The sequence below is a fragment of the Peromyscus eremicus genome, chromosome 13, assembly GCF_949786415.1.
Source record: "Peromyscus eremicus chromosome 13, PerEre_H2_v1, whole genome shotgun sequence".
NCBI lineage: Eukaryota > Metazoa > Chordata > Mammalia > Rodentia > Cricetidae > Peromyscus > Peromyscus eremicus.
This window is the reverse complement of record NC_081429.1, coordinates 22,134,646-22,149,419: the sequence shown is the minus strand read 5'-3', so window position 1 is coordinate 22,149,419 and position 14,774 is coordinate 22,134,646. Positions and strand designations below refer to the sequence as shown.

Here is a 14,774-nt window from a genome sequence, read left to right as displayed (position 1 = left end):
CTTGTTGGTTTCCAGCTTTAATAGATGGTGGTTAGATAGGACTCAGGATGTTACTTCAATTTTCTTTTATCTGTTAAGACTTTAATTTCCTAACATGCTTTCAATTTTGAAGAAAGTTCCATGAACTGCTAAGAAGAAATTATATCCTGTAGTGTTTTGGTGGAATATTTTATAGATGTCTGTTAGGACCATTTGATTTGTGACATTATTTAACTCCCATGTTTCTTTGGATTTTGTCTTGATGACCTATCTGTTGGTGAGAGTGGGGAATTGAAGTCATTCACTATCACTATGTCAGGGTTGATATGTGACTTTAGCTGTAGTAGTATTTCTACATTTATGAACTCAGATGCCCTTGTTTGGGTACATAAATATTTAAAATTGCAATATCCTCTTGCTGGATTTTTTCTCTAATGAGTATGCAGTGTCCTTCTCTATCTCTTCTGATAGTTTTGGTTTGATGTTTATCTAGTCAGATATTAAAATAACTACAACTACTTACTTCTTGGATCCATTTGCTCAGAATAACTTTTTCTATCCTTTTAAACTGAGTTGATGTCCATACTCAATTGTGACGTGTATTTCTTGGATGTAGCAGAAAAATGGATCCTATTTTCTAATCAAATCAGTTAGTCTTTGTCTTTTTGTTGGGGAAACTGAAACCATTGATATTGAGAGTTATTAATGAGCAGTGCTTGTTGGTTCCTGTTATTTTGTTGTGAAATGAATCCTCCTTTTGATTTATTGTTCTGGAATTATTTATTCCTTATGTCCTCTTGGGTGTTGTTAACCTCTTCATACTGAAGCTTCCTTCTAGTACCTTCTGTAGAACTAGATTGGTGGATGAAAATTGCTTAAATTTGTTTTTATAATGCAATGTTTTCTTTCTCTGTCTATTGTAATTGATAATTTGGCTGGGTATAGTAATCTAGGTGGTGCCTGTAGTTCTGAGTTCACAGAACATCTTTCCAGGCCCTTCTGGCTTTCAGGATCTCCATTGAAAAATCAAATGTTATTGTAATGGACTTGCTTTTATGTGTGACTTTGTCTTTTTTCCTTGTAGCTTTTAATATTCTTTTATGTTTGGTACATTTAATGTTTTAATTATTATGTGTTGAGAGTAATTTCTTGTCCTGTCTATTTGGTGTTCTGTATGCTTCTTGGCATTGATAAGTACTTCTATCATTAGGTTGGCAAAATTTTCTTCTATGATTTTGTTAAAAATATTTTCCTGTGTTTTTCTTTGTTAAATTCCTCTTTAATGTCTTTAATAGTTTTCATTATTTCATTTTCACAGCTTGTGTTTTCATGATCTTCATTGAGCGATCTATTCATAACCTCTTTAAGTTCTTTGAACATATTCATAATTACTATTTTGAAGTCCTTGTCTTATGCTTCAGCTAAATTGCATTTCCTAGGGCCTATTGCAGTGGGGTTGATGGCTTCTTGAGAAGGCAAATTGTCTTGGCTCTTAGAATTTGAGTTTTTGTGCTGGGATCTGTAATCTGCTATTAGGATATTCAAAGTGTTTCTTGGTGCAGATGACTGGGCTCATCTTCATTGGGTGGGCATTCATCTCTTGGGTTGCTATTGCCCACTCTGGATCCTAACCAAGTGTGGTGGCTGTGGAGTTCCTGAGTCCCAGCTTTGTGTGGTCACTGAGGGGTACAGTCCCTGCTAGAGACTAGTTCTGCAGATCTGGCAGGTGTCATAAAGGAATGGAGATGGGCTGAAAGAAAAGGCTGAAAAGGGCCTTGGGGAAAAAATCTCTGATATTTCAATATATGTATATTGTATGAAATAATCATATCAGAATAATTAAAATATTCATCACCCCAGCCCTTTATTATTCTTTGGTATTAGGAATATTAAAATCATTTCTACTCTTTTGGAATTACAATGAATTATTCTCAACTGTAGTTACCCCATTGTTCTGTAAACATTAGAAGTTATTCCTCCTATCCAGACACACTGCTCTACCCATTACCCTGCCTTATCCCACCTGACTCCCTCTCACCTTTTCCTGCCTCTGGTAGCTACTGCCCTGCTTCTGGGATTAGCTTTCTCAGCTTTCACATGTGAATGAGAACATGTGCTCTTTGTCTTTCTGATCTCACTTTGATCACTTGACATGACGTCTTCCAGTTGTGTGCAAGATGCTGAAATTGTGCATCTCATTTTGAGTGCTCATCCCGTGGGTACATACAGCAGAAGCCCAACATAAACAAAAAACTCTGGCTTGTCTGGAAGCAGAACTATTTTTCAGGAGAAGTATGTGTCTGCTAATTAGTCAGTGGAAACCAAAAGGCTTCTGGGTAGGTAGTGAGTACTCTGCACAGTGTTGTGTCCAGGAGAGAGAGACTGAATGGACTTCAGTGGGGTGCAGTTAGTTATGGCAGACAGATGTTTCTACCTCAGTTAAAGCTTTGCAGGGCAAAGGTTAGCCTGTATTTAAGTGTGTCCAGACTGGAGTGACCAGTGTGGTTAGCTGTGATTTGATGACGGTTTTAGAGACAAATATGTCTCTACAGGTGAATGTGATTCACAGGCCAAAGTCATCCTGCCGTGGTGCCTTGGGCAGCTTATCATGACGGATCCTCAGTTTCTGTCTCTGTACAACGGAATTAATGAGAGCAGTGTCTTCACTGGGCTCTTTAAGGAGGTTATAAATGACGTAGCTTGCCGGGCGGTGGTGGCGCACGCCTTTAATCCCAGCACTCGGGAGGCAGAGCCAGGTGGATCTCTGTGAGTTCGAGGCCAGCCTGGTCTCCAAAGCGAGTTCCAGGAAAGGCGCAAAGCTACACAAGAGAAACCCTGTCTCGAAAAAAACAAAAAAAAAAAACAAAACAAATAAATGACGTAGCTTTCCCGAATCCCCAGCTCCTGTGATAATCATTTTCATTTGTGTTTCTATCAGCTGTTGTAGTCAAGTTGAAATAATTAGTTATCAGACCACTGTGGATTTTACTCCTTAAAATTTTAACTTTGAAAACAACGTTCTGGGATACTTTGAACAGATCCGTCCTTAAGGTGACAGCTCCTTGTTCAGTTAGGGTTATTCAGCTGGCCCCAACCAATAGCTATTTCATCCCTACTGTGAGAAAAATTAAAGACTTCTGGGTTCCAGCCTCCACCCCAGCTTTTAATCAAGTCTAAACACACACATAATTATACAAGCCAGGACCCGAAAACCATTTGTTCTTTTAGTCTTCTGTCTGTGTGTGATTTCCATTTCTGTAAGTTTGGCCTCCCCTGTAGTACTTAATTGAAAGATTAAAGCTGAGGTCCAGGTTGGGCCTACGGACTTTTCTATCCACTCTCTTTGTGGCAGCGGCTGTATCAGAGAGGGACTCAGTGGTAAACTCTCCCTTCATCCCGAGTGGCAGTTGGACACATTCATGGTGGAGTTCTTCCCCTTTGAGCCCGCCACACCTGTAGTAAATGTCCTTCCATGCCGCAGACCACCCAGCACAGTTACAGAGAGGAAAGGGGAGGAGCCATGCCTGATTTTCTTCTGCTTTCTTCTCCTAGGTGGCCACCCCACCCCCACTTCCAGCTCCTCCACAGGACTTCCCCCCAACAAGTTCATTCTTCACTGGGTTTTCTTTATCCATTGTGATTCACACCTGTCTATGGATGATAACATGTCAGGAAGTTTTTTCTCGTTTCCTGTCTCCTCATGTGTGATGAGCCTGGACAACTGTCTCTCCCTCTGAGTAGCTTACACGTTGCTCTCCTCTCTCTCCTTCATTACTGTCTGTACTTATGGTGACCATTTTTTCCTTCCCTTTAATTTTTTTCCCCAAACATTACTATAATCTTTAAGCCATGTGTTATTTGATGTTCCTGTACTGTGACAAACTGTCTGAGAAACTCAACATAGAAAAAGGGTAGGCTTACAGTTTCGAACATGCTCAGGTGGGCTCATTGCTCTGCGGCCTGTGGTCAGGCACATCACAGTGGGGAGAGCATTGTGGAGCAAAGCCATCCACCTGACAGTACTTGGGAGGCAAACAGAAAGAAGAGATGCCATCTTATTCTCTCCTTATACTCCAGTGGCCAACGATCTTTCATGAGGCCCCACTTCTTAAAGATTTCTCTACCATCTAGTGTTACCAGGCTAGAGTTGAAGTCTTTTACACGTGCTTTTTATCTTCCAATGTTTGGGAATCTTCAGCCATCTTTCTGTTGTAGAATTTCATCTGAGAATATGCATTATATATTTCCTTTCCTTTAAAAAAGTTTAGGGTGTATTTTACAGACCCAAATATATTCTGCATCTGTGAATATGACCTGTGAGTTTGAAAAGGAGCTATGTTCTGCTGTTGCTATGTGAAATAATATCCTAACAATGTCGGTTAAATCCAGTGAAGTGGTTGTGCTGTTGAATGGAAGAATGCCCTCGGTGATTTTCTGCCTCTGATTTGCCCACTGCCAACAAAAGGATGTAAGTCTTCAACTATATAAATGGGTTCATCCAGTTTTCCTCGTAGTTTGTCACTCTTTGACTTGTATGTAAGCTTGATAGTTGATCCTAGCATGAGATTTTTCGTCTGTTTTGAAAGTGGACCTTTTTGTTTTGATGTAACACTACTCTAATCCACGGTGACTTGCCTTTCTTTGAAGTGTTGTGTCGAATCAGATGCAGCTCTTTCTGATTTCCTGTTGACTCTTGTGACTCGTCGTGTCTTTCTTTATCCCTTTAATCTATCTGGGTCTGGGCACATATGATAAGTTTCTTATGGGTGATATTAAGTTGGGTCTTGTTTTTTTTATCTACTTTGATAGTATCTGACTTTCAGCTTATATGTGTAGACTGGGCCAGCTTATATGTGTAGACTGGGCCAGCTTATGTGTGTAGACTGGGCCAACTTATATGTGTAGACTGGGCATTTCGATTGGTCATTGATATGTACCATATTAAAGCTAGCATATGTTTACCATTTTGAATGTATTGCCTGATGCTTTCCTTGTCTGTATATAGTTTGTCTCCTGCTCTTTTTCTTTCTAAATTGTGTGGAGCATTTTGTGTTACTCTGTTTTCCCTTCTCAGCATCGCTGTCCCTTGGTTGTCCTGGAGACACTAGGCATTCACAGCTGATGCCAATCCACCTTTGGATGACTTTATTCTGCTGTGCAGGTACAGTGTGCTCTTCTAATGGCAAAGTGCACTTTTCTTCCCTACTCTCGGATCTCCCTTAGATCTCTCTTATCCATACGCAGGAGCTATCTGATACTCTGGTGGTGTTTTTAACGAACTTTTATCTGCTGGATTAATTAAGAATTTATAAAAGATATGATTATAACCTCAATTATTTCTTCTCTAACATTTTTCCTTTTTATGTAATCCAAATGTATGATTTATGTCATATCCCTTCTCACTGAGATTTCTCTTTCCACATTCATGATTTTAATTTTCTACTAGACATTGTATATATTTTCCCTCGCCCTGTCCTTTAAATTAATGTGACAGTTTTTCCATAATAAGCCACTTAAAGAGAAGCTTTGGTTAAGAATGGAATGAAATAGCAAAGGCAAACCGCATCACAGACACCAGCTCTCTTAAAGCAAAGCACCATGATTACACGGAGTGCCTTTACAGGGTCCCCTTCCCACTGCTCTTCCTCACTGTCACACAGATGGCAGAGCCACAGGTAAGCTGCAGTTTGTCATGCTGGGTGCCGGAGGCTCCTTATCTCTGTAATATTTGGAGATCCTGAATGGGTCTTGGAACCCTAAATAGTCATGTCTCCATGGCTGCCAGTCATACAAAGTTTCTAGCTGTCTCACTTGTGACTCTCGCAAATAGATGCTAACAGAATGCTGTTATGGGGCAGGATCTGTAGACGGATAGATATGAGGGTCTTGGGTGTGACCCTCTTGTCCATATTGTAGATGCCTTCCAGCCTCTCATAGTAGACATGCTATACCGGGGACTCTGTTTTAGAGTGTTGAACATGTTAAGTGACCATGTTCACCATAGTTAAAGAACACGAGACAGAAGTCATGGCTATCCACTACAACCTGTTCTCTAAGGCAAGCAGTACACGTGGGGCATCCATAACTCGGTTTTCAGAGACCTGCATGCTTTCTGAAGCAGCAGGGATCCTGTGGCGGACTCAAACCAGGTGGCTCCTAGTGGTGGAAGAGGGACTCAGCTGCCACTTCCTAAGCCACCAAACTCTGACATCAGCTGACCAAAGGCATCTTGCTGCACGCATGCTCTGTCTGGCTTCTCATCCTCTTTATAGTAGACAGGCAGTGGGACCACATGTGAAGAGACATTTGCTCCTGCTGCCAGGAGGCATTGAGATGCCAATCCTAGCCGAGTGCTGGGGAGCAAACCTGTTCTTTACTGTGCTTGCTCACCCCTAAGTCCCTCTTAGACTCAGTATAACAAAGTGGACTTGTGTTCCACTTCCCACAGCAAGTTTGCTCTCCAGGGGGGACCACTTCACAGAAGTGACTGTGTAGTTATCCTCAGGATCACCAAGGTTAGCTTCAAAAGAGGCCATCTTTCTGATTCTGGAAATGGGCAATGCCGTCTGCCCTGCCCTGATGATTCGGTTTGGTAGCCCAATCAGGGCCATGATGAATCCACTGTGCTCCTTGCATTCATGAACTTTCATCCACCAGCTCTCAATCTTGTGGTGTGTGTGTGTGTGTGTGTGTGTGTGTGTGTGTGTGTGTGTGTGTGTTGGTAGTTATTTAGCCTAAGAGCATGGCAAGTATTTGGCTCTAGTAAAAACTGATTCATGGTCACTGTTCTTAGGAACAGTAGATATTTTTGTTTTCAGAAGGTAGGTTATGACACTCAAGGTGGTCTAAGGTTGCTTGAAGTTGAGAATGGTGAACTCCTCTCAATTGACATAAATAGGCACAGTCAGGGACCAGTGCACAGACAGGTCCAGGCAGTGGACCAAGACACCAAAGAACTTTAGCGTTTTCTATAAGGAGAGTTTGCTATCAACAAATCCCCCAACTTTCACACATCTGTCAAGGTTTGTTTCCCCGCCTCTAACGGATACCTTGATAGAATCCAGCATTTTAGGTTCGCCCTGTTCTCTTTGCTACGCTGATGATTTCATCCCCCTCTGCTGTTATCCAAGTGGTTTCTGGGAAAGCTGACATTGCTCTCATCTTGTTGTTCCTGTTGGGAAGCATACTTTCCCCCTTTGGCTTCTTTTAAGATTATTTTTGTTTCAATTGCTTTTCTGCCATCTGAATATGATGGGCTTAGCTGTAGATGTTTTGGACTTAGCCCTCTTGGTGTTCCCTGGATTTCTTTAATGTGAACTTGGGTATCTCCCTTTAGCTTTAGGAATGCTCAGTCATTAGTGCCTCGAAAATTTCTCCTGTGTATGTATCTCTTCCCCATCCCATCATGCCATAGGGATTGCATTCTAGTCCTTAGACCCTGTCCACACTATAACCCCGGTTGTTTGTTCATGACAATGTATCCCTTTATTAATTCATTTATTTACATCTATTAATTTAATTTCACAGGGATTTTTGCATATGTACTTTCACTCCTTTGAGTTGTGAGTTCCACATTTGCCCATAGTCATCCTGCTTTGGGGACAGTGGTTCCCTGTGTCCTCAGCCCCCCAATCAATCTAAAAAAGTCAGTTTGCATTCTGTCCTGCTTGGGTTATTGTTTGGAGAGAGTGGTAACTTCTGACCCCTTCCTGCTGCCAGGAAACTCTGCAGAGCGCTGTCTCATTTTTTAAAATCATCTATTTATAGATATTGATAGGAGCCTTTCTTTCTTCTTCTTTTAATTACCCAGGACCTTTGAGATTCAGACAGCACAGGTTTGGAGATTGGCAATTACAGTGTTTCAGAAAAACCATTCTCTAAACATTAGGATGAAAAATAAATTTACTCATCTTTAGATAAGAGTATAAAGGAAATGGTTTCCAGTTAAGGGGTTTCTTTCCATAAAGGATATTAAATTCAGAAAGTTTTTCTCATGGTTTTCAACTTAAAAAAAAATCACTGATCTGCAGCACAGGGTGGTGAAGGAGAGACAGAGACAGACAGACAGACAGACACACACACACATAAACACACACACACACACACACATACACACACACACACACACACACACACATAAACACACACACACACACACACACATACACACACACACACACACACACACACACACACACACAGGGGTGGGGGGGGAGGAGAAAGAGAGAGAAAGACCAAGTTGTCCAGTCTTAAGTGAACTTCAGTTCTAAATCTAAACTTTCTCAGCCATTTGTGAGTGTTGACAGGCACTTCTCTGCCACATATAAGAGCAAATAAAAGACCCTGGTGTCAAGCCACATCACCCATAACTGAGGAACCTACTTTGAATAACTGAGTTGTTACCCGTGATGGTGAATGATTCCAGCCATCAGCATTTTTGCATGCCACTAGCATCTTGCAATGCATTCCATGTCTCTTTCCCTGACTTTTCAGCACACAGTGTTTACATTTGGGGCTGTAGAGTATTCATGCCGGAAAGCCCTTTGGTAATGCACAAAGCAAGCTGCCATGTTTGGAGTCAGAGAGTTCTAGGCCTTGGCTCAGTTCTACCATTTGAGTGGGTAGCTTTCCTGAAACTCGGTCCTCTCATTTGCAAAGTAAGAATTGAAAATAAAAGTCTCCCATGGTTGCCAGGATCAGAGGAGAGAACAAGTGCAGGGCGCTGACGTGCTCTGGCTGTGTGGGGAACATCAGTTCCTACTCCTCTCCCTTCTAACACAGTTCAGCCTCTAAGTGCTTTGGAGGGCACCAGTGCCAACCAGTGTACTTTATTTGGGCCAAACAGTGTTTTATTTTACATTTTTAATTATTTGCTGTGGTGGCTAGTTTTATATCAACTTGATTGTGGTTGATATATTATGTACCCCAATAAACTTATCTGGGGGTTAGAGACAGAGTAGCCACTATATTAAACATAGGTTTAGGCAGTGGTAGCATACGCCTTTAATCCTAGCATTCCGGAGGCAGAGATCCATCTGGATCTCTGTGAGTTCAAAGCCACACTGGAAACAGCCAGACATGGTGACACTTCCTTTAATCCCAGGAAGTGATGGCAGGAAGCAGAGAGGTATATAATGCATGAGGACCAGGAGCTAGAGCCTTTTTAAGCTTTTAGCTTTTAGCAGCAGTTCAGCTGAGATCCATTCGGATGAGGACTCAGAGGCTTCCTGTTTAAGGAAACAATATCAGCTGAAGTTGGTAAGGTGAGGTTAGCTGTGGCTTGTTCTGTTTCTCTGATCTTTCGGCATTCACCCCAATACCTGGCTTTGGGTTTGTTTTTATTAATAAGACTTTTTAAGATTCATGCTATACTTGATGCAAGGTAGAGTTATCTGAAAGGAGAGAACCTTAACTGAGAAAATGCCTCCATAAGGTTGGGCTGTAGGTAAGCCTATAGAACAGTGATTCTCAACCTATGGATCATGATCCCCAAGGGGTCACATAGCAGATATTCTGCATATCAGATATTTACACTGCAATTCATAGCAATAGCAACATTACAGTTATGAAGTAGCAATGAAATAATTTTATGGTTGGGGGTCACCATAACATGAGGAACTGTATTAAAGGGTCTCAGCATTAGGAAGGTTGAGAACCACTGCTGTAGAAGATTTTTTAAATTAGTGATTGATAGGTGAGGACCCAACCCATTGTGGGTGGTACCATCCCTATGCTGGTGTCCCGGGTTCTATAAGAAAGCTGAGTAAGCCAGGGGAAGGAAGCCAATAAGCAGCACCCCTCCATGGCCTCTGCATCAGCTCCTGCCACTGGGTTCCTGCCCTGTTTGGGTTCCTGTCCTGACTTCCTTCAGTGATGAACAGTGAAATGGAAGTGTAACCCAAATAAACCCTTTCCTCCCCAAGTTGCTTTTTGGTCATGGTGTTTCATTGCAGCAACAGAAACCCTAACTAAGACATTTGCCAACATTTAAACCCTGACTTGACACAAAATCTAGCTTTGGGGCTTCTGAAAGTTGCAGTGAGTGGACTCCCATGGGCATTCATTGATGGAGCCAAGTCTGTTTCCCCTCTTTGTCTCCAGAACTCACTACCCTTATTTTCTGACCCTGGCTTCCTTCACAGGATATTTGTGCTGGGCGTTGAAAACACAGATAAAGCACAGAATCAATGAAGGCAGGCTGGCTGAGGACACTGAGAGCTAGCTGGGTTTTGAAATGGGTTCATGGGCTTAAAGTACTTGTCTAACAGATATGAGCATCAATGTGGGTTTCTGGCTGGACCTCCATTCAATCTGAGCATCACCTGTGAATCCTTAAAGGGCTTCCTTTGTACTTAAGGATCAGTAATGAAATGTTTGTGTGGTACTCTGAAATTAATTCATACATATAAAAATTAGAAAGGAAAAGGTATTTCCGGTACAAGCCTAGCCTTTGTTAGGGCTGTATGTCCCTCATCTGCCACCATCTCCTACCCTGCCAGCAGCAATGCAAGAGTTACCCGTGAGCTGTTGTTTTGTAATCTTTTTAGAGGAATTCAGACAGGCAAAGGTAGAGGGGAGTCTGGGAAAGTTGACTAGGCCACTCTTTTTTTTTTTTTTTTTTAATTTTTATTTTGCAATAAAATTCAGTTCTACATATCAGCCACAGATTCCCTTGTTCTCCCCCATCCCGCCCCCCTCACCTTCCCCCCAGCCTGCCCCCCATTCCCATCTCCTCCAGGGCAAAGCCTTCCCCACAGACTGAGATCAACCTGATAGACTCAGTCCAGGTAGGTCCAGTCCTCTCCTCCCAGGCCGAGCCAAGCAGCCCTGCATAGGCCCCAGGTTTCAAACAGCCAACTCATGCAATGAGCACAGGACCCGGTCCCACTGCCTGGATGCCTCCCAAACAGATCAGGCCAATCAACTGCCTCACCCACTCAGAGGGCCTGATCCAGTTGGGGGCCCCTCAGCCATTGGTTCATATTTCATGTATTTCGGTTCATTTGGCTATTTGTCTCTGTGCTTTATCCAACCTTGGTCTCAACAATTCTCACTCATATAAACCCTCCTCATTCTTGCTAATTGGACTCCCAGAGATCCACCCGGGGCCTAGTCATGGATCTCTGCATCCAGATCCCTCAGTAGTTGGATGAGGTTTCTAGCCTAATTGTCGGCCACTCTTTTTAAGTTGAACTAAAGGGGAATGTTGAAGCATTTATCTGCGTAAAATAGTCCATAATGAATCAAAGAAATTCACACCCAACGTGAGCATTTTGTGTGAACCATGGAGCTGAGATTCTCAGTCTCCACTTCAGTGTTCCAGGGGAGACCTGGCCTAAGAATTTTTCCAGGGGCTGTGGATAAGATGGAGCTGCAGTGGCCTCTGCCCAGAGCATTGATAAGGGCAGGCCTAGACACTGGCTCCCCCACAGTGCAGCTGGCCGGGAAGGGGCTTACAAAGATAGTCATGTCTGCACATAGAAAGAGAGGGTGCTGGTGCCCAAAGAGGTCAGACTGGCTGGCCTCTTACCCATGCTCATCATTTCTCCCTCCAGGAGACATTGTAGGTGATTTTCACTCATCTGTCTTAAATAAATGTCTTTTGTTCCACTAACTTTTAGCAATTAAAAGGGCAAGTTAATCTTGGGGCTGTTCTTCTTTCAAAGCATAGAATTAAAAGATGATTATAACTACAGGCAAGAAAGCATGTGGATTATGCATCATTTAGAAACGATAATAAAGATTATCCATATGTCTCCTGTTCCAGCACCCGCCGTTGCCTTAGCAATCACCTGACATGGGTGTGGTTGTGATTATGTGGCTCATTTTCAGTTCTGCCATGTCCTAGGTCGATCAGTGTCAGGATGATTTACTAGAAATCACCGCCATTCTTGTTTTAAATGGTAGTAGGTGCTTAGGCAGAGTTTGAATATTTTCTCTTCTTTTTCCTTTCCTTTAAAAATGTTTTATATTATTTTAAAAACATACGAAAACAGAATTACATCACTCTCCTCCTCCGCTTTCTTCCCCCAGTCACTGACATGTCTCTCCATTCTCCAGTTGCTAGCCTTTTTCTTTTCTTTAATTATTATTGTATATACATGTATGTGTGTGCGCAAATATAGAAATGCAGCCCGCTGTGTTCATTTTGATTGTGTATATTATGGTTTCAAGGCTGACTATGCTGCACTGGACCAGAAGCTCATCCCTGGGAGAGGCTGGTTTCCTCCTAGCATTCATCTGTTGCCTGTAGTTGTCTGTGTATGGCTGGGACCCCAGGAAAATCCCCCTTTTCCATGTTAGCAGTCTGTTGATCCTGCCATTGTTCTGGCCATGTTCATGAGCCATTTCCAGGAGTGACTTCCACAGCAGGCTTGGGTTGACGGTGCTCGGTCTTCTGATACCTTCAGGACATCATTTTTTCTATAGTGTTTTGAATTCCATCCTTGTCTGTCTTGGGGACATAATCGCTGGTGATAAGATCTGCAGAAGTGTGTCTTATCTGCTTTTTTTATGTCATTTTCCATTGGGCTTTCATATAGGTAGCTGTCACTTTACATAATGGGGATACAAAGGCCTGGATCCCTCCCTGTTCAGCGACTGCATCCCTGTTCAGGGACTTTGTCCATTTCCTTCTGCTGAGGAGAACTTAACCCTGTTGGAAGTTAGGTTGGCTATAGTCCACGTCGTTTCGACACAGAATAATTGCAGTTCACAGGGGTGTAACCCTGTCACAGATTGAGAACTTGTAGTCCGATTTTTGCCTGGCAAATATTTATTAGCATCTACTCTTTGACACTGCGTCTCAGACAATTATTTAGTAAGAAGCTAGTAACTCTGGGAGCTTAGCAGCTGATAGATGATGACAGTCATCTAGGGGTCATTGGTGATCTGGGGTTTGCTCGTTGTAGGCAAAGCTCTGTCTCTGTTGGTTGTTGCTGCTGCTGCTCTTGCTGCTGCTGCTGCTGCTGCTGCTGCTGCTGCTGCTGTTGCTGCTGTTGTTGTTGTTACTGTTGTTGTTGCTGCTGTTACTGGTGCTGTTGTTAAGAGAGGAAGTGGATGTTTTCTATTTCTGTGTGTGCAGCCTGGCAGGATACCTCACATGGATAAGGCATACAAATCAACGCAAGAGTGAATGATTGACTTGGTAGAGGTTATTCCTGAACATGAGTCCGTATTTGTGCCAGGACTCTGTCTTCCATCCGCATGCACGTCTACATAACTGAACTCTTTGTCCCAAGGAAACTGGCCAAGAAGAGGAAGGAGACAATGAGCAGCACCCGGCAGGAGATGACCGTGATGGTGAATTCTATGGACAAGAGCTACGCCGAGCAAGGCACGAACTGCGACGAGGCCTTTTCCTTCATGGACACGCACAACCTGAATGGGAGATGTAAGTGTCCGCACTGCGTGGCTTTGACTGTGTCTGTTGGGCTAGACAGGCTCCCAGTAGCTCTGTGAGATTAAAGCCCCAAATCCTCTTACAGCATTCTCACACAGAATGCTTTTTCTAGTCTCTGTGCCTCGAGTTGCTTAGTGAAGGTGTTTTTCTAAAGATACTGGGACCTACGGCATTGAGCCCAGGGAGCCACAGTGACATGTCTTTCAGCGCTTTGAGCGCAGTGACACAAAGGCTCCCCTCTGGCTGAGGATGCACCTGTGCCCCTCACCCCTTTTGTGGTTGAGATCCCATTTGTGAGCCAGCCAGGTGTGGAATTGCACCCGGGAAGTCTGTTGGGAGACAGGTCATTAACTGGCAGTAACAAGTTAATTGTTTGTTTGTTCAGCCGACAGGTTCTGCCTTTATTATAGGGCAATTAGTGGCAATTAATAAATTAAAATGTGCTTCAGTGTACCTTAAGCTTCACATCAGGTGGGCTAACGGTGCCCAACCAATGCCTACCTGTGCTATCACCGGTGATCCCTGGACAGGCAGTATTTTGAGAGATTATCAGTTCAATTGGTTATATGAGCTGCAAAATTGTAGCCCCTTTCCACCCCTGATTGTGTTGTCAATGACCGAAGGTAAACCCCACAGCTGGGCCTGATTTCGTGGTTCATGGCACACAGACTCCTCAGGTCCAAAGATAGGGTTTCTTTGTGTGAAATCCATACATACAGACCACTGCAGGATGTCATCAGCACGTGGGCACAACAGCACAGCTATGACCAAAACAATACACAGAAAGGCTGGTGTTAGGGCTCACGACTGTGAGAAGCAGGGAGATGGGGTCTAGGGGGTCTGCTGGCCAGCCACCTGATCAAACCTCTCAGCTAGAGGATGCTGGGCTGCCAGCCTTTCCTATCTTAGGACTGTGGTATGCTCACCTGTACGTGCTCCGGAGCCTTGCACGCCTTTTCCACTCACTCAGCTTTCACAGACTGCTCCTTCCGTTTGTAGTGGCTACCATTACCCTACCTTTCCTCCCCCTATTTATGTATGTGTTCCCTCTGCATCCCCAGCCTGCTAGACTTGCTTGCAGAAGACACTACTCTGACACACTGGGAGGGCAGCACTTTTCAGTTTGGGTTCTTGGCCAACAGCCTCTACCCTTCTATGACATTCAGTGGAGGGTGCAGAAACTGGCATGTCATCATAGAAAATGCTTTCACATTTTTAGTAGATTGTCATTGCCTTTTTTTGTAGCAGAAGTAACTTGTTTTTTCACTAAAAAAAAATAAAAATGCATAGTGTACATAGTTCCAAATTAAAGTACCCTGCCTTTGTTTGTTGTCAATTAGACCTAGGTAAACACATACACACACACACACACACACACACACACACACACACA

At 43.2% G+C, this 14,774-nt stretch overlaps 1 protein-coding gene across 2 annotated transcripts in view; it reads left to right on the top strand.

Annotated features, from left to right (window-relative positions):
* The window catches only part of Ptprm (protein tyrosine phosphatase receptor type M), a 713,675-nt gene that overhangs the window by 548,973 nt on the left and 149,928 nt on the right, over positions 1–14,774 (top strand). For both annotated transcript variants that reach the window (XM_059277901.1, XM_059277900.1), the window contains exon 15: positions 13,221–13,372. In XM_059277901.1, the coding sequence (XP_059133884.1) occupies positions 13,221–13,372 (152 nt within the window). The remainder of the gene's footprint in view (positions 1–13,220; positions 13,373–14,774) is intronic.